The sequence below is a fragment of the Rhincodon typus genome, chromosome 43, assembly GCF_021869965.1.
Source record: "Rhincodon typus isolate 14 chromosome 43, sRhiTyp1.1, whole genome shotgun sequence".
NCBI classification, from domain to species: Eukaryota; Metazoa; Chordata; class Chondrichthyes; order Orectolobiformes; family Rhincodontidae; genus Rhincodon; species Rhincodon typus.
In genome coordinates this window covers 10,872,301-10,891,642 of record NC_063374.1, presented here as the reverse complement: position 1 = coordinate 10,891,642, position 19,342 = coordinate 10,872,301, and the positions used below count along the sequence as shown (strand labels likewise).

The 19,342-nt window shown below is 44.2% G+C and overlaps 1 protein-coding gene across 2 annotated transcripts in view; it reads left to right on the top strand.

Annotated features, from left to right (window-relative positions):
* The first annotated feature begins 51 nt into the window (after positions 1-51).
* b3gat3 (beta-1,3-glucuronyltransferase 3 (glucuronosyltransferase I)) overlaps positions 52-19,342 on the top strand; it is a 31,826-nt gene continuing 12,535 nt past the window's right edge. The window contains exons 1-5 of one of the 2 annotated variants that reach the window (XR_007266013.1): positions 52-141; positions 3,193-3,376; positions 8,522-8,852; positions 10,639-10,929; positions 12,217-13,003. Coding sequence is in view for 1 of the 2 variants with exons in the window: in XM_048619653.1 (XP_048475610.1) it covers positions 3,219-3,376; positions 8,522-8,852; positions 10,639-10,929; positions 12,217-12,315 (879 nt within the window). In the remaining variant the exon portion in view is untranslated. Of the gene's footprint in view, positions 142-3,192; positions 3,377-8,521; positions 8,853-10,638; positions 10,930-12,216; positions 17,571-19,342 lie in introns of those variants that run through there. The other variant, XM_048619653.1, reaches the window with a different exon arrangement.

The following is a 19,342-nucleotide window of genomic DNA, read 5'->3' as shown; positions in this document are numbered from 1 at the left end:
CCGACTTCAATCATCCTCCCTCAGAATACCCCTTTCCTCAAAATCACCCCACTTGCCCTTGTACTCAACTTCTTATACTCCATTTATCATCTCCCTAAGGCGATTGGGAAAGATGACAGTTTACAGAGGGATTTAGAAAGGGTATGAAGTTGTTTCCCCTTCTTGGAGAGTCTAGGACCAGAGCGTGTTATCTCGGAGTAAGGGGTGGCATATTTAAAACTGAGGAGAGGAATTTCTTCTGAGAGAATAGAGAATCTGTGGAATTTTTTACCGAGGAGGATTGTAGTCATTAAGTATATTCAAAGCTGAGGTACACATTTTTTAAAATCAAAAACTGAAATTGCTGGAGAAACTCGGCAACATCCGTGGAGAGAGAGAGAGACCGTTTTGAGTCTACGGACCCTTCACAGCTGATCTGAATTTCTGTTTTTGTTTCAGATCTTCAACACCTTTATTTTGTTTTAGATTACTTAATCAATAAGAGAATCAAAGGCTATGGGATAAGGCAGGAAATTGGTGTTGAGGGTTATTGGATCAGACATCATCAGATTTCCTGTTATCCTGCACTTTTTAGTTCTTTAATTTTCTACTTTTTCTCTAAGAATTTGTATTCAATCTGTGCTTAGGTACCTTTGTACCAAAGATGATGCTGTTAAGTGGCAACATGTAAACTTTTCACTGTATTCTTCTGAGTATGTGACAATGAAGCTGATTTGAATTGAATTGAATTGGAACAAGCCTGATGGGCTGAGTAGCCTGTTTTTAACTCCTATATCTTACGATCATGATTATTTTCCACATTATGTATTTTTCTTACAAATTGCACCCTCAATCACACTGATATCCCTCCCTTGTGATGTTTCCCCCACCTTGACCCCTAACCTCCAGCAACATCCTCCTTGCCCCCTCAACCTCCTCAAACGTTCTGTGTCCTACCAATCTTGCATACCCCTCGCACTATTTACAATCACCTCTCATGTTCCAAGCCCTCTGCTCGTCATTCGTTTTAATACATTTTTTCAAATATTCGTGGTTGCCAAAGCTTCACAGTGTTGCTGTGTTGGTCTTGTGCATTTCCATCAGATCAATCTGTCCAGCGTTTTGTGTTTACATTCCAGTAGATGGTCAGCAAGTCAGACAGTATCTATGAAGAGTGAAACAGAAGAGTAGTGTTTATGGTCTGTGACCCTTTGTCACTGCTGCAGTGTTACAGACTGCAGTGTGTAGAATTACCATTGCCCTGTCTCCTTGTTTTTCTTAAATATTTAACTTTGAATTTAAGGGTCACACCTGATCTGCCCTGGTATGAAACTGAGGTTAATGCTGTACCTTTGTTTATGAGGAGAGTGAGAGAGAGCATGAGTAATTACATGCCAGCTCTGAACCTTTGAACTGGTCAAGTGGCAGATAGAATTCAAACCAGAGATGTGTAAGGGTAGACAACAGAAGGCTGGAAAAACACAGCAAGCAAGTCAGCATCTGGAGGCAAGCAACAGTTAATGTTTCAGTTATAATCCTTCTTCAGGACTCAGTGATGTGTAACGTCATGCATTTAGGAAGGGAAGGTGAGGCAAGGCAAAGCAGTGTCCGGTTAGTGGGAGAGTTTTGAGATGTGGAGCAAATGAGGGGCCCAGCAGTGAATGTGCAGATTCCCGAGGGCAGGTCGGACCAGTGCTAAAGAAAGCAGATGGAATCCTGCTCTTTATTGGGTGATCATTCAAAAATGAGACCAAGGAGTTTACGCTGGATCTTTGGAAATCATTAGTTATTCCATCACCTGAGTCATCACATTACATTACAGACATGATGGAATCATGCTTGAGAGGGGAGGGCAGAGGAAGTTTACAAGAACGTTGCTGGAACTAGAAAAATGCAGCTACAGGAAAGACTAAAGGGGCTGGGCTGTTCTCCTTGGAACAGAGGAATCTGAGGGGAGAGTCAATGGAGATGTGCAAAATTGTGAGGGGCTTGGATGGAAAAGATCTGTTTCCCTTAGCAGAGAGGTCATTGACCAGATGACAGATTTAAAGTAATTGGTAGAATGTTTAGAAGGCAGATGAGGATGTTAGGGATCTGGAGTTTCTAGCAGAGAATAGCAATCGTCTTCCCTTTGAAAGATAGCTGTATATGGGCCTAGAGTGTTATTATCTGGAGGGCCATATGCTGCAAAGTGGGATTAGTTTGGGTGCCTTGTGTTTTGGGCTGGTGCAGGCACAGTAGGTTGTATGGCTTCTTTCTGTGTGGTAAACTCTCTTTAAAGTCTGTGGCACCAGGCAGCATTGCTCCTTCTGCTCAGTTCCTTCTAGTGACTGCTGCTGAGCAAGGTGTTTGGATGTGGATTGAGGACAGAATACAGTTGACGCTGGCCTCTTGGGTGACACACGTGGCTGTGGAACTGAATCCCAGAAACCGTCTGTCCCTTTGCAGAAGGAGAGTAAATGATTCTTTGTAATTGGGAAGTGTGTGCAGTCAAGATCATGACACAGGGAAGGCATTTAAACGCTAGAGGTAGGTATGGTCAAACCACAGGCGTTACAGGTACAAGAAAAGCTGTACGGCCCTTTGAGCTGCTCAGTGAAATCTTTGGAATTGGAGGGCTGTACATGATAATTAAAAAAAAACAAAATCCCGCAGGTGCTGGAAATCTGAAATTAAAAAAACAGAAGGTGCTGGAGACACTTAGCAGGTCTGGTGGTGTTTGTGGAGAGAGAAACCGTTAAGATTTCCAGTCCAGTTTCTTTTTGGGAACTCCGTGGTTACTTAGAACTTACAATTCTGAAGATGAGTCACAGTGGACCTGAAGTGTTGTTTGCTGTTTTTCTCTGATGACATGGGTGAATCTGAAGGTGTGACAGCCACAGAGACCAAACACCGGCTCAAAACTGAGAAACTCTTTGCAAAGACTGAGGTGACCACTGTAATTTCCAGGATTTAGAATCTATACGGGGCAGCTATTATGTGCAGAAGATACGAGCTGGGCAAGTGTTGGAGCTTGGAGGCACAAATTAGTGGCTAGAAACAAGAAGTGAATTTAGTTGGAACTTCTGTTTGTCTAAGCAGTCAGGTGATTGTTAATATTAACCTTGAGGAGTAAATGCTTGGAGAAAGAGGATGTGTCAAGACTAGGACCCAATCGTCGGCCTTCAGTTTGGAGTCCCCTTAATGGTTTACCTCTTTCTTGTTCCTCCGAAGGTCAACCATGTGACTGCACGCCACAAATGAAGTCGGCAAACGATCTGGTTAGGCAGAAGGACCAGAAACTGCTGCATCTCCAGGCTGAGGTGAAGAAATTGCAGAGGCAGCTGAAAGCAGAGGAGGTGGCAGCAGATGGACAGCCTCCACCAACCATTTATGCCATCACGCCAACGTACACCAGGTATGGTGCAGCCCTGAGCAGGTCAGGGGCTCACTCATGAAGTGGACCCTTCTAAATACACTCAGTTTTCCTGGGCCTTGAATTATAGTACAGCAAACTTTGTTTGAACCGGCACTCTCTGTAAACTGGTAAATATGTACCTCAAATACCGCAAAGTTTACTGTATTATTCTGTCCAATCATTGTAGTTTTGTAAATTTATTTATCTGTGTAAATATACTTACAGTAAATATACTGTAAATGCCCACACAAAGTATCAACACCCGAGTCAATTTCAAATCAATTTCTCCTCTAATACCGCGATGTCCAAGTAGTCAGTTGAGGGTGAGAATGAGAAGGCTCTCTGCTGGTAAGTTTTATTTAAGGCTAAGTTGCATTATTATTTCAGTGATTTATGCTTTAAATAAAATGAAAGTGATGTGTATGCTCCCTGCATTATGTCTCTTGTTACTTAATGTGTCCTTTTACATCAGTTATGTAGTTGTCTTGATTTTCCGGAATATTTGATCAACCGACACACACCAGTTCCGCAGGTTCTGGATAATAAAATGTTTGCTGTACAAACAGCCCCCTTGCTGAAACTAGTCACTCTGATCCATTTCCTGCTCTTTTCCCATACTCTCATTAATTTTTTTCCCTTCAAGATTTTATCAAATACCTCCTCAAGTGTCTTCAATCGTTATTTGGAATGTATTCAGTATTCTAAACTGTTAATGATTAAACATCCAATTTCTCTTGTTCTCGCAATTTCTGCTGGTTTTTCTCTCCATTTTACTGATTTTTCAGCGCAGTATCACCACCTCAATTATGTCTCTGATTTAGAACATTGCTATTAATGTCTCTCCCTCAACTCCTCTGTTCACAAGCACTCTGTTTTGATGTGTTCCTGGAATCCATTGAATATTTGAGCACCATGTCCTCCTTTGTTTTCCAAACTAATGGCTTTTAATATTAATACCACTGAACTGTACATTTTGTTGTGTAGCTGCTCGGTCCCTTACATTTTACCTTCGCAGGAGTCAGCATAAGAACATAAGAAACAGGAGCAGGAGTAGGCCATCTGGTCTGAACCGCAAAGGTAAAAAAAACCATAGTTGGGGTTGTGTACAGGCCTCCAAACAGCAGTCAGGAGCTGGGGCGCAAGATGCACCAGGAGATAGAAAAGGTGTGTAAGAAAGGCAAAGTCAGAGTGATCATGGGGGATTTCAATTTGCAGGTAGACTGGGAAAATCATGTCGGTAGTGGATTGCAAGAAAAGGAGTTTGTGGAATGTCTACGAGATGGCTTTTTGGAGCAGCTCGTGGTGGAGCCCACGAGGGCACAGGCAATACTGGATTTAGTGTTAAGCTCCCTCAGCAAGTCTGCCTCACTGCATAAGGTAAAGGAACCCTTAGGAGGCAGTGATCATAAGATGATAGAATTTATTCTGCAATTTGAGACGGAGAAGATAGACTCCGAGGTAACGGTATTACAGCTGAATAAAGGTGACTACAGAGGTATGAGGGAGGAGCTGGGCAGAATTGACTGGAAGAGGAAAGACAGTGGAACAGCAATGGCAGGAGTTTCTGGGATTAATTCAGGAGATGCAGCAAAAATTCATCCCTAGGAAAAAGAAGCATGGTACAGGGAGGTTGAGGCAACCATGGCTGACTAAGGAAGTCAGGGATAGCATAAAAGCAAAAGAGAAAACATATAATGTGGCTATGGGCAGTGGGAAATCAGAGGGCTGGGAAACTTACAAAGACCAACAGAGGGCAACAAAAAAAAAGGAGGGAGAAGATTAAATATGAGGGTAAGCTAGCCAGTAATATAAATGAAGACTGTAAGAGTTTCTTTAGGTATATAAAGGGCAAAAGAGAGGCAAAAGTGGATATTGAATCACTGGAAAATGATGGTGGAGAGATAGTTGTGGGGAACAAGGAAATGGCTGAGGAACTGAATAATTACTTCGCGTCAGTCTTCACGGTGGAAGACACGAGTAATATCCCAAATATTCGAGAGAGTCGGGGGGCAGAGCTGAGTATGATGGCCATCACCAAGGAAAAGATGCTACTAAAACTGATTGGCCTGAAGGTGGACGAATCACCTGGACCAGATGGACTATACCCCAGAGTTCTAAAGGAGATAGCTGAAGAGATAATGGAAGCGTTAGTGGTGATCTTTCAGGAATCGCTAGAGTCAGGGAGGGTCCCAGAGGACTGGAAAATTGCTAACGTGACACCCCTGTTTAAAAAGGGAGTAAGGCAAAAGATGGAAAATTATAGGCCGATTAGCCTAACCTCAGTCGTGGGTAAGATTTTGGAGTCCATTGTAAAGGATGAGATTGCTGAAAATTTTTTGAAGTGTATAGTAGAATAGGACAAAGCATGGTTTCATCAAGGGGAGGTCATGCCTGACAAATCTGCTAGAATTCTTTGAGGAAGTAACAAGGAGGGTAAACCAAGAAGAGCCAAAGGATGTTATCTACCTGGACTTCATAGAATAGAATTGTAGAATCCCTACAGTGTGGAAACAGGCCCTTCGGCCCAAAAAGTCCACACCGACCCTTGGAGCATCCCACCCAGACCCATCCCCCTATAACCACATAATCTACAGACCCCTGAACTCTATGGGCAATTTAGCACGGCCAAACCACCCTAACCTGCACATCTTTGGACTGTGGGAGGAAACCCATACAGACACAGGGAGAATGTGCAAACTCCACACAGACAGTCGCCCGAGGGTGGAATTGAACCCGGGTCCCTGGTGCTGCGAGGCAGCAGTGCTCACTACGGGGCCACCGTGCCGCTCAAGAAGGCCTTTGATAAGGTCCCACACAGGAAGCTGCTGAGTAAAATAAGGGCCCATGGTGTTAGAGGCAAGATGCTAGCATGGATAGAAGATTGGCTGTCTGGCAGAAAACAGCGAGTGGGGATAAAGGGGTCTTTCTCAGGATGGCAGCTGGTGACAAGTGGAGTTCTGCAAGGGTCAGTGCTGGGACCACAACTTTTCACTTCATACATTAATGATCTCGATTAAGGAACTGTGGGCATTCTGGCTACGTTTGCAGACGATACAAAGATAGGTAGAGGGAGAGGTAGTATTGAGGATGCGGGGAGGCTGCAGAAGGATTTGGACAGGTTAGGACAGTGGGCAAAGAAGTGGCAGATGGAGTACAACGTGGGAAAGTGTGAGGTCATGCACTTTGGTAAGAAGAATAAAAGCATGGACTATTTTCTAAATGGGGAGAAAATTTAGAAGTCTGCAGTGCAAAGAGACTTGGGTGTTCTAGCCCAGGATTCTCTCAAGGTAAACTTGTAGGTTGAGGCAGTAGTCCGGAAGGCAAATGCAATGTTGGTATTTATTTTGAGAGGACTTGAATATAAAAGCAGGGATGTACTCCTGAGGCTTTATAAGTCTCTGGTCAGGCCACATTTGGAGTATTGCATGCAGTTTTGGGCCCCATATTTCAGGAAGAATGTACTGGCCATGGAGCGGGTTCAGAGGAGGTTCACGAGAATGGTCCCAGGAATGGAAAGCTTAACATATGAGGTACGTTTGAGGACTCTGGGGCTATACTCATTGGAGTTTAGACGGATGAGGGGGGATCTGATTGAAACTTTCAGAATACTGAATGGCCTGGACAAAGTGGATGTTGGGAAGATGCTTCCATTGGTAGGAGAGTCTAGGACCTGAGGGCACAGCCTTAGAGTAAAGGGAAGACCTTTTAGAACGGAGATAAGGAGAAACTTTTTCAGCCAGAGAGTGGTGAATCTATGGAATTCACTGCCACAGAAGGCTGTGGAGACCAGGTCATTGAGTACATTTAAGACTGAAATAGATCGGTTTTTGATTATCGAGGGTTACGGGGAGAAAGCGGGAGAATGGGGTTGAGGAACTTATCAGCCATGATTGAATGGTGGAGCAGACTCGGTGGGACGAATGGCCTAATTTCTGCTCCTGTGTCTTATGGTAAATAAGATCATGGCTGAGCTTTTCATGGACTCAGCTCCACTTGAGGCAGCAAGGGAAAGAAGTTACCATTTTTCCAGCACTAGTCATCACTTTAGGACCTCCTGGCTAATGTAGTGCTTCTAGTCCCTGGATGGATAGGGCACCTAATCTGTGCATAGCAAGCTCCAGCATAGTGTGATGTGATAATAACCAGTCATCTGTTTTTGTGATGTCGACTGAGGGATAAGTATTGGCCAGACACTGTTAGGAGCTGCCTCTTTTTGCTTTTGAAATAGTGTTGTGGATCTTGAACATGTTGCTGAGATGGCAGATGGAGCTTCCAGATGCCAAATCTCTGACGATCTGTCATTCTCTTGGAACTTCACTGGGGAGATAGTCTTGACTTTGTCGGAAGTCCTGGAATGGAACTTGAACCCAGCATCTTGTATTTCGGGTATTCGGGCTATCACGTCAGCAAGAGCTGACACCAAAGAATGAGATCTTTGGCCCATCGTGCCTGTGCTGGCTCTTTGAAAGATGTCTTCAATTAGTCTCCAGTGCTCCAGCTCCACTTTCCCCCTCCCACAGTCTTGCGAATGCTTTCTTTTCAAATATTTATAAGACTGTAAGTCATAGGAGCAGCAGTAAGCCATTTGGCCTATAAAATCTGCTCAACTGTTCAATGGGAAATCAAATTACAGCTGCCAGCTGTTCAGGACACCTTGGTCCATCCCATTATGCTGGAGACAAAGAGTTCTGTTCTCACATTCAGATGAATCTGTAGCAGCTCCTTAAAGTTTTAGTCATTATGTTTGACCAAATGTAGACGTACTGGTTACTATAATACAATAACACTTCTTGATATCTAAAATAGTGCTTCTTCTGTATTTACTTTATGGTGGTGTATCCCCTAATTACCAGATAGGCCTGAGACAAAGCAAAGACAAAAGAGGATTTGTGACAGTGGGCCTTCACCTGGTACCACACACTGTAGAGGTGCTACAAAACAAAAAGTGCCAGCAGTCGTCATCTGGGAAAATACTTCTGTAACAATTATTTACTGGGCATTCTGAATACAGAATGGGAAGAAACAGACCTTGGTGCAGCACTTGTTTTGCTTCCCATTACTGCATCATTGCTGACACTCCTGATGATGCTTGTGTACTTGATTTGTGCTGTCTGTAACCCATCTGTGGCTCCTTCCTCCCATTAGGCTGGTGCAGAAAGCTGAGCTGGTCCGTCTCTCTCAGACCTTCCTACACGTGAAGAAGTTCCACTGGATTGTGGTGGAAGATGCTGCCAATCGTTCCAAGCTGGTGGCTGACCTCCTGGCACAGAGCGGCTTGTCCTACACCCACCTCAGCTTACCGACACCCACTATCTACAAGCTGAAGGAGAGTGATCCCAACTGGCTGAAGCCTCGGGGCGTGGAGCAGAGGAACCTGGGCATCCAGTGGCTGCGGGAAAACCGGGAGCTCAGCGAGGAGGCTGTGGTCTACTTTGCAGATGATGACAACACCTACAGCTTGAAATTGTTTGATGAGGTAGGTCAGAGCTTTCATTCTGAACACAAACTCACCTTTATATTGTGCTCTAACAGTAAAATGTGCCAAGGTGGTTCATAGGAAGGTTCAGCAAATAATTTTACAGCTAATATAAAAATATACTATCTAATAAATATTAGATTTGATGGAGTGTTAGAGAAGTTTTAGAGTTTGGGGTGCAGGAACCTGCAGACACGGTCAATCAGTGATGGAGTGATTAAAATAGGGAATGAGCAAGGGCTAAAGCAGAGTGCAGAGATCAGTCAGCATGCTCATGCTGGGTTAATCGCATTTGGTGCAAGTTAGAAAATCGACAGCAGCATTTCCGAGGCGTTGATGATTATGCACGGTGAAGTGGTGTCTGGCCAGAAGACCATTGGAAGGCACTGCTGTCAAGTCTCAAAGTATCAAAAGTTGTCACAAACCAGACACATCCTCTGACCCCCAAACTGTTCAATGAGACAGGTCAGAGATTTCATTCTGAGCACAAACTCACCTTTATATCGTGCTCCAAAGAGATGCTTTAATGCCTCAGTAGCAGCTGTCGGAATGCAAGCACTCAGTCCTTCACCAGTCTAACAGTGGTAGTAGTGTACCATCTAAGAAACTGCAGCTGCTTAAGCAGCTCCTTTGAAGCTAGTGACCTGCACCATAGTGTAACCTGTAAGTTCCCTTTCAAGTCTCATCCCATCCTGACTTGTAATTATATTGCTATTCTATCACAGTCACAGGGTCCCTTTCGAACAGCACTTTGGGCGTAGCTGTTTAAGGCGGCAGCTCACCACCACCTCTTCTGGACCAATTAGAGATGGCCCAGTTAGTGATGCTTATGCCCTGTGTTTAATACATTTTGGTTGAAACCATAATAATCCTGGTTCATTGTGATAGTGCTCAGTTACTTATGAATAAATGGAGCTTTGTTTTATTCATTCATGGGATGAGGGTGCCACTGACCAGGCAGCATTTATTGCCCATCCCTAATTGCCCACAGGGCAGTTAAGAGTCAACCTCATTGCTGTGGGTCTGGAGTCACATGTAGGCCAGACCAGGTAAGGGTATCAGTTTCCTTCCCTAAAGGGCATTGGTGAGCCAGAAAGGTTTTTCTGACAATTGGCAATGGATTTATGATCAACATTGGACTCTTAATTCCAGATATTTATTGAATTCAAATTCCACTGTCCGCCGTGGCAGGATTCAAACCCAGGTCCCCAGAACATTACCTGGGTCTCTGGATTAACAGTCCAGCGATAATACCACCAGACTATTGCCTTCCCCCTGTTTATAGTGTAGCCCTTACTGCTATGGGATGGCACTTCTCTATTACACATGATTACTGGTATACTGTTTTTAAGTTAGTAATGGGGATATAGTGTTAGCACAGCTCTCTACTAAAAAGAAAGTTCCTTCTGATTGTAAACCTGTGCCTTGGTTGTTTCCGAGCTCTCTCTTTTCGGTAGCTTTACTTAAAGGTATTTTTAAAAAGTACACAAGGTAATGGAGCATTGTATAATTTAATTTATAGAAAATAGCAGAGAGGTAATGAAACATTTGTTTGAAGTTTTGTTCAGCACCCTTCCATAATGAGATGTAAGCTGGTGGGAAAGCACAGCCAAACATTCAGGGATACTTCAGTTGTATTGGCTGGTGATGTTGAAATGGGCACGTGATGACACTGGATGATAGTTGTCACTTTGATTGCTTATAAGGGACTGTCTAACTCTGGACGGATTAAGTGGTGAGGTCAGTAACATAAACTACTCTTTCTGTTGCCTCGCTCTTCCTGCAGATGCGCTGGACGAAGCATGTTTCGGTTTGGCCAGTGGGACTTGTTGGGGGCTTACGTTTCGAGAGGCCGCTGGTGGAGAACGGGAAGGTGGTTGGGTTTTACACGGCCTGGAAACCAAACCGTCCTTTCCCCATGGACATGGCAGGGTTTGCTGTGGCCTTACAGCTTCTTCTGGCTAACCATGAGGCCAGGTTTGACATAAACGCAGAGCGTGGTTACCTTGAAAGCAGTTTGCTGCAATCGCTGGTCTCCATCGAGGAGCTTGAACCCAAGGCAGACAATTGTAACACAGTAAGTGGAAACAGGGTGTCTTAATGAAGTTAAATGTGTCTACATAAAATTAAAATTCCATTTATGTAGATCTTGCCATATTCCTAACTCTTCAAATTAATTTGTTGGATGGTTTGGCACAGGAGAAGCCATTCAGACCATTGACCCTGCACTGGCTGTTTGACAGAATTCACTCCCATGCTGTTTACCTATCCTTAATTTTCACATTCAGATATTTATCCAGTTCCTCTTTGAATGCTGCTGTTTCTAAAATTTACCTGTGGGATGTGGGTGTCACTGGCTGGTACTGCCCTGAAGTAGGTGCTGGTGAGCTGCTGCCTTGAACCACAGTAGTTCGTACTATTGAATTTAATTTTGCCACCTATTTCTGATTGTAACTCACTGTATTAAAGAAAAAACATTTTCTCAGGTCATCTCTAATGGTTCCTTAATCTGTGTCCCTCTGGTACTTCCCACTGGAAACCATTTCTCCCTCTTTACTCCTATTCAAACCCTTCATGAATTTGAGAATCTGTGTTAAACTTCCCTTAATCACTTTATGGAAGGCCACCCCAGCTCTTCAGTCTCTCTATGTCACCGCTGTCCCTTGTCCCTGCTACCATCCTAGTAAATTGCCTTGTTTACGTACAATATACGCAATTGCTGTTTGTGCAAAGACAAATTCCTAAAATTGTCACAACTCTTGGTGGTTGAACTGAGAGCCCTTGCTCCTCATTAATCACCGAACTTAGCTCGACGTTTCTGCTCCCTATTCCGTCACATCCTTTACATTGGTCCAGAAAGATGTAATGCTTCCCCCGCCCCACCTCCAAAAGGACACTTTCAGTGCACAATAGGCGCAGTATTTTCTGAAGTTGTTGCCTTTAAGGCCTGTATTCACATTGTGACACCACCACCTGAAGGCAGCATGGAGAGAATAAGGTAATTCTCCTGTCAGCCTTGCCTTGAGACTGCCTTGTTAAGAGTGACTGAGATTGGTTTAATGCATGTAATTTGTAACATGTAACTATACTACACTCTGCATATTTTTGATGATGAAATAATTCTGGTTTTATTATAGATCTCTGCAGTTTTGGTTTGCTGCAGTGCATGGAGACTGTTCAAATAGACTCTGTGACCTGCTGAGTGAGTAGACTCTGCTGCAAAACAAACTGCTTGCCACTCGCTGTGGCCAGGCTCCAGTGCATTGCCTGCCACAGTAATGTTGGTATGTGCCTCATTTGTAACATACCGTGGGTGGGTGAATGCTAACGGCTGTTATGTTCTTTTCCCCCCCTGCACCCCTAGGTCCTGGTCTGGCACACACGCGCTGAGAAGCCAAAGTTGAAGCAGGAGGACGTGCTTCAGAAAGAGGGGAAAGGATCGGATGCCCGCATCGAGGTCTGAGCTGGACAAACAGGAGCTGGACAGATAGGAAGGAGAGCCTCGCTTTGCTAACCATCCAGGTGCTGGGTGGTGGGAAGGCATGATGGCCTGCATGATATGTACAGGGAGCTACACTGCATCCTGTTTTAAGCAGTGTAACAGGAGAGAGCATGGGGTTTAGAAGGAGCAGAGATTCTAGCAATTGACATCAGGTACACCAAACACACAGGATCTTCAACACAAGCAGATCTTCATCATTTATCTTTGTGTTCCTTAAAAAAAAAAAAATCCCTGTTTGTCTTAAACTCACTGTAATGGCTGGATGATTTTGCTGTGCCAGCTTGTTGTGTTTCCTCTTGTGAATTGAGTTTGGGGCATATTCATTGCACACATCTGCCCGGTAATTCTGCTGTGAGCTGTCAGCTGGAGTTCGGGTGACCAGCATGTGATTGCAGGAGATCTGAGGTTGGGTTTGAAAACTGTGCCACTGGCAGTAAGTCCGAGGGAGCTTTATTCTGCATCTAATGTGGAGTGGCTAAGTGACGACACTTAAGCGTTTTCCCTCCTCATTCCTATTTTGTGTTCAAAAACATCTTTTTAATGAGTTCTTTCTTTGCCCCAGTTGCAGAGGGACTGGTCTCTTGTTCCTGGACGAGAAAGCTATTGATTTCCAGTGGAGTGTTAGGAGCAGTACGCACCTCAGCTAATGGTACGGTTAAGTAAGAATCCGAAATAGAAAGGATAGCAATTGCTCAGTTAAAATTTTATGATTACTGAAATATTTTGATAAATAAGTCCTGCCTTTAGATGCTGCTGCTGCTCAGGAATATTTCTGTATTTCTTGATTTGTGATCTGGTTATCTCTCTTTCTGTTTTCTCTCTTTCGGTTTTCTCCTTCTCATCCTGACCCCTCAAACACCCCACCCCGACCCTGGGATGTTGGGAATTAATTGGAACTTTGCAGATTGATATCAATAGATTTTACAGAAGCCCTCTCCAGGGATATGGAGTTGATCTGATTAAATGGTGGAGGAAGCTTAAGGGGCAGAATGGCCTCCTCCTGTCCCTGTTTCTCAAGCCTTCAAAGACTTGCTAGACCATCAGGATCAGCTGAATTGAACACCACTGTGCCAACTGGCTCAGCATCCAGCTGCTGCTGATCGGAAGATCCAGAGTTGTCCTGTAATCACTGCCAACTGCCAAATGAAGCCCAAGTCCCCACTCCCAAGGATGTGTTTCTGCTCAGCTGAGCAGCTTGCCCTCTAACCTGGATATGAGGTGAAAGGTGAAGTTCTGTTGAAGTCAGCCTTGTTTTATTCCTCCTGCTAGCTAGGGGTGTTGCTAGCTAGTCCAATACTTATTACCCATTTATAATTGCCCAAAAAATAATTGAGAGTCACCCACATTGCTGTGTATCTAGAGTAGGCCAGACCAGGTAAGGATAGTAGGGCTCTAGTGACCCAGATGGGCAGTCCACAGTGGTCATAACAATTGCTATTAGCATAGCATTTGATTCTGCATTCTTATTGAACTCAAAGTTCACTATCTCCCAAAGTGGTATTCAAACCTGTGTCACAAGAACACTATGCTGCTGCCCCCTGTTAACCCTGCGGCCTGATCACCCCAAGGTGACAGTTGGGAGGTTGAACCTATATTTTACTTTCCTGTTTGCTGTGCCAATTTATACTGTCAGCTTATTCCATCTGATCCCCATATCCTTGCTGTAACATTGTGTCAGAGAGTTTGGTAATGTAGCTCGGTGGAGTAGAGCGAGTTCTGGAATCATGCCTTGGGCTGTCTGTCTCTGTCTAGACATCCACCTGCTTAGCTAGAATGCCCCAGCTCTAAGGAATTCCCAGTCTCAATTGTGAAGTGTAGAATCAAATGGACCCTTCCTGCTGTAGCAACCTCACTATTTGTTCTGATTGAATATTTATGCTTCCATATCCAATCCAGAATCATTGAGATAGCCCCGATTCTGTTTCTGAGAGCTTCCATTTCTGTTACAAGAGACATTCCGAGCCCCGAGATGAGAGTTTGATAGTTACGCTTGGCTGGTGCCATCAGTGTGGTGAAGGAGAAGTTGTTACACTCTGCTGCTTTAGGTTTTTCCAACTGTGGGTGGTTATTGAGAGACCATTGAAATGAAGGGAAGCTGCTGAATATATTTAACACTAATCAGTTTACTAACGTGGGTTATAAACAGACTGCTGATAGTCATTTTTCTAAATGGGATGTGCGGTGGAAGCACTGTGAATTATGAACCACCCCCTCAGCTTTTTTTGTTTATTACCTCTTGAACATTTTGTATTTAGTTGCAATCAGTGTCGTGCTGCGAAGGGCTTCCAGTGAGCGGTTCATAAATCACTAATAAAGGCTTCCTATGGGAATGAGCTACTCAAGTAGTTTCAGATCCATTAGATCATTAGCCCCTTGGCTTGCACCCTCTGATGTTTATTGTTTCAGTAATTTATATCAGACAATATATTCAGTGTGTGTCTGTTAGGACTGGGGTGGGGCAATGGGACTAATTGGATAGCTCTTTCAAAGAGCTGACGCAAGTACAATAGGCTGATTGATCCCCTCTCCCCAGTACTGTAATATTCTGTAATTTTGTGTGTGTGTCTGTGTGTTGTATTGGGCTATGACGTTTACTTGGGCTTTTTGTTGCATCGTCTGTGATCTTTTTTTCACAACATCTGAAAGGAAATGTGGGTTTGCAACAACTGGAGTGCACTCTGTAAGTGTGCAGTATTCTATGTGGAAGGGATGATAAGTACATGCATGTAAATTTGTACAGCAGCTTTCGACACGTCCCCAAGTCTTTCACGGCTAATGAAGTAGTTTTGAAGTCAGCTCACTGATTGATAGAGGAAACGTTGCTGCTAGTTTGCACACAGCAAGCTCCCACAAACATTATGACATTGGTTGAGCCACATCTCATCTGAAAAGCTGCAATACCCTGAATGACAATGCAGCATTTGCTCAGTCCTGGAGCTGGGGAGTGTGGGTCTAGAATCTGTGATCAGGTCTCTGGAGTGGGACTTGAACCCACAGCCCCCAGAGGCTGAGATATTCTCGGAATCATGTCTCCTTCTGTGCACTTTGTACACAATGTTCAGTATCTCAGGCTTGACATAATGGCATGGTTCTTTTGCTGTTTGCATGCAACCCGTCAGGAGAATTAACACAGTGTAGAAGTTTCATAGGGGTTTCATTTTTAATGATTTCCTTAGTTTCATTCAGATCCCTGTTGAGAGCTCATGAAAAATTGAACATCTGACCCTCTGTATTCTCCTTTTACCACCTTGAGGTTCGTCAGAACTGTGCACCACCCCCCTGCCCTGGGTAAGTTCCTGTTGTCAGGAAAATCTCCTGTCAGTCGTTGTAGCCTGGAACTCACCACGCTGCCTGGTGGGGAACTGGAAGCAGATTCAGTAGGAACTTTCAAAATTGGATAAATACTTAAGGGAATAAGATTGCCGGGGATGATGGGGAAAGGGCCCCCTTCGACACTGATTCTCTTTCTGAAAGTGGATGTTAGAGCCCTATGCAACATGTGCTAAGTATGTGTTAATATGCTGCATCCTGATCCCAGTCTGTGATCAATGCCTTTACCACACTCCTCCTGTTTTCATGTAAACAGCTGCCCTTGAGGTTGCTTATCTTCCCAGCTCCCCACTGCTGCTGCTTCCTCCAGCTATCGAGAGTAGCCTGGCCTCCAGTCTTCTTGGGAGGTATTCACTGAATCAGCAGACAGTGTTGAGCTGTTTATCAGCTGTGCCCATGTCTTGTAGGAGTGAGGTGTGAAGCTCCGAGCTCCATCACAGAAACTAAAACACAGAGCCTGCAAAGCTCTGAACTGAGAAAGAGGAAGTCAGGTTTGTGCTTGATAAAACAGTTCTGTTAAACGGGATGTGTTAACAGCATCACCAGCCAATAGGTGTCACTATGTAGGTTAGTAAATGTTCTAAATGCTGCTGACTTTTAAAGATTTCCATTTATGTAGCACCTTGCATGTTCTCAGAATGCCGCAGTGAATTACTTCTGCAGGTTGGCTGTCCCTGTTCTGTCAGCAAACATTGTACAGTGGGATCTCGCAAGCAGAACTCAGATGGCTTTGCAAGTTATTCTTGATACTGTTCAATAAATGGCGGCCAGGATACTACACGTAACATCCTTGCTCTTTTTCTTCCCAAAGTAACGCCATAAGGTCATTCCCATCGACTCAAGTGGGCACCTGGGGCCTGTTTTAGATGCTGAAGCCTCTGGAGTGGAACCTGAATCTACAGCCTGACTCGAGCACACAACTCCAGGGGTGTGATTGTATGGTGGTAATGTTATTGGGTTAGTCATTCAGAGAACTGGATTAAGGAGATCAAACTCCAACACAGTAGTTGAACAATTTTAATTAAGTAAATTGGCAGTAAAAAGCTATTATCAATAATAGTGACCATGAAACAGTCAGATTGTTGTAAAAACTGACTGATTTGCTAATATCCTGCAGGCAGGTTGTCTGCAGTCCTTACCTGGTGTAGCGAACTTGTGATTGCAGACCCACAGCAATGTGGTTCCCTCAATTATGTGTCAGTGTTGGCTCATCTGTCATCTGAGGCAGTTGTCTATGGATTCAAGTCCTACCCCAGGGCTTCAGCCTAAGATTTAAGCTTGATATTCTAGTGCAGTAGTTGGGGGAGTGCTGCACGTTCAGAGCTGCATTTTGGATAAGCTTTCAAACTAAGGCTCCATGAGCATCTTCAGGTGGGCCTAAAGGATCCCAGGGCACACTTCTGAAGAGAAACTGGAGAGTTCTTCTCTGTGCCCTAACCAGTGTTTATCCTTCAGTCGGCACCAACAGGTTATCTGATCGTTCTCACGTTGCTATGTGTCGGAGCTCATCAATTGGACTTTTTGACTTGGTCGTAAAGGATTCATATCTTTTTGCCCTCTTTCCCTGAACACTGGCTGCTGCAGACAAGGTCATGTGTCTTGCTACTCAAGCTCCCTAATGATACGGTTCTGTCACATGCTATAAAGAATGTCTTTGAGAGCGTTGCTGCATCTCTTCTGTTACCTGTGTTCACCCTCCCACAATCCTTTGTAGTGGGTCTGACATATAAACCTATTACAGACTGCATTCACAGGCATGAGAATCCCAATACAGTGGTTTTATTGGTGAGCGATTGTCATTTTGACAGAGCGCAGTTATCTTGGCACCTGTGCATGTGTTTTCATGACGGCATGTGTGAAAATAAACTTTCAAAAATTGAAACGCACAATGTGTGTGGGGCTCTATGTTTCCTCTGTAAATGTGTTGAGTTTTCTGTTGTATCACCAAATGAGGAACACCTAAGCAGTGGGTCACACTGCTGGGTTAATAATCTGGTGCCCCTTTTCTGGCACTTGGGAAGGTTACCCCAGAGAATGGTGCCATCTGTGGGAAAAGAAATGGCTCGGACATGAATCCACCACCTACAGGAGCACGCGTTATTGCAACTTCACCTTCTAGGAGTACTGCATCCTGGACACTGGGGAAGTAGGAGGCTTGATGAAGGTCTGTGGATCTTCACAACAAGAAGCATTTTGCAACCATTAGACATGCAGCTGGCTTCACCTGTACAGACTCTGGGAGCTAATTGATTCTTAACGTCTGTGCACAGCCTCATGAAAGAAATGTGTTGAGGTTTACTGAGAACAACGTCACCTGCACAGAATTTACAGCATGAATATTGTGTCCAGCAGTAGCGTAATGCTGCCATTTGCACTTGAGGCGAATGGGATCAGTGGTTATGGGGAGAAAGCAGGATTAGGTTGTGTTGAGTTGGACGATCAGCCATGATCATGAAGAATGGCGGAGGAGGCTCGAATGGCCATCTCCTGCTCCTATCTTCTATGTTTCTATTAAATGCTCCACATCAGTCTCCTCTCACCCATGTTCAACTCTTCCTATTTCCATATGCTTCTGTTCCTCTGACCCACTGTTTATCTAGCCTCTCCTTAACTGCATCTGCTCATCTCAATTCCCCAATGAGGTGGGATATAAATATTTTGTTAACGTTTCGGGTCTGGTGAGCCTTCCTCAGAACCGGACCCAAAACATTAACTCTGATTTTTACCTTCACACATGCTGCCAGACCTGCTGAGCTTTTCCAGCAACTTTGTTTTCGTTCCTGATTTACAGCATCCGCAGTTCTTTCGGTATTTATAAATATTTTGTGGTGTGTGCTTTTCTGCCTTTGAACAAGCCTCATTTCTCCCACTCCCATTCCAGCTCCTTTCCACTGGGAGCTCCTCCCTGCAACAATATGCAGGGTTTAAACCTCTTAGTGTGAACCTGATTCCCAGCTTTCCTCTCTAATTTTAATTGACCTCAGGGTATCAGGCTCATCTCTGAACCCAGGCTGCATCAATTTTGGGCGTGGGTATGTGACAGTTGTAAACAGTTAACTGACCTTAGTAATTTGATACTTGCACAAGACGTGCAGCAATGTTAATCCTGGGCTGTGCACCTCTCAAGGAGTGGGCTTCAAATGAATGTTCTCCACAGGGTTTTCTACATGTTGAAAATTCTCAATGCCTTGAGTCAACTTCCTTGAGCCCAGAGTGTTCATGATTTGATATAAGCTTTTTATTGTAGTAGTTGAAGGCATGATGCATTTCACAGCTCCTGTATTAATGGGTTTCCTGATTCTCACTTCAATTTCTCACCGAGGATCTTATGGAGTGGTGTCACCATCTTAGGCAGACTTTCAAGACCAAGGATAACTTCAACAATGTCACCCGATTTGGTGATCCCCTTCATGCACTATCTTAGTTGATGTGCCTGCATGCAGTCAGGCTCAACTGCTTGTTACCTCTTCCAGACTAACCTCAGGACTTGCCCACCCAATGTGATGTTGGAGGTTTGTGTCAACATTGGGTAGATCCTGTGTGTCTTTCCCCATCTATTGAACGCTGACTCTTTGACCCACACTTTCTTAACCTACTGGTTTATGTTGAGACAGTAGGAACTGCAGATGCTGGAGAATCTGAGATAACAAGGTGTAGA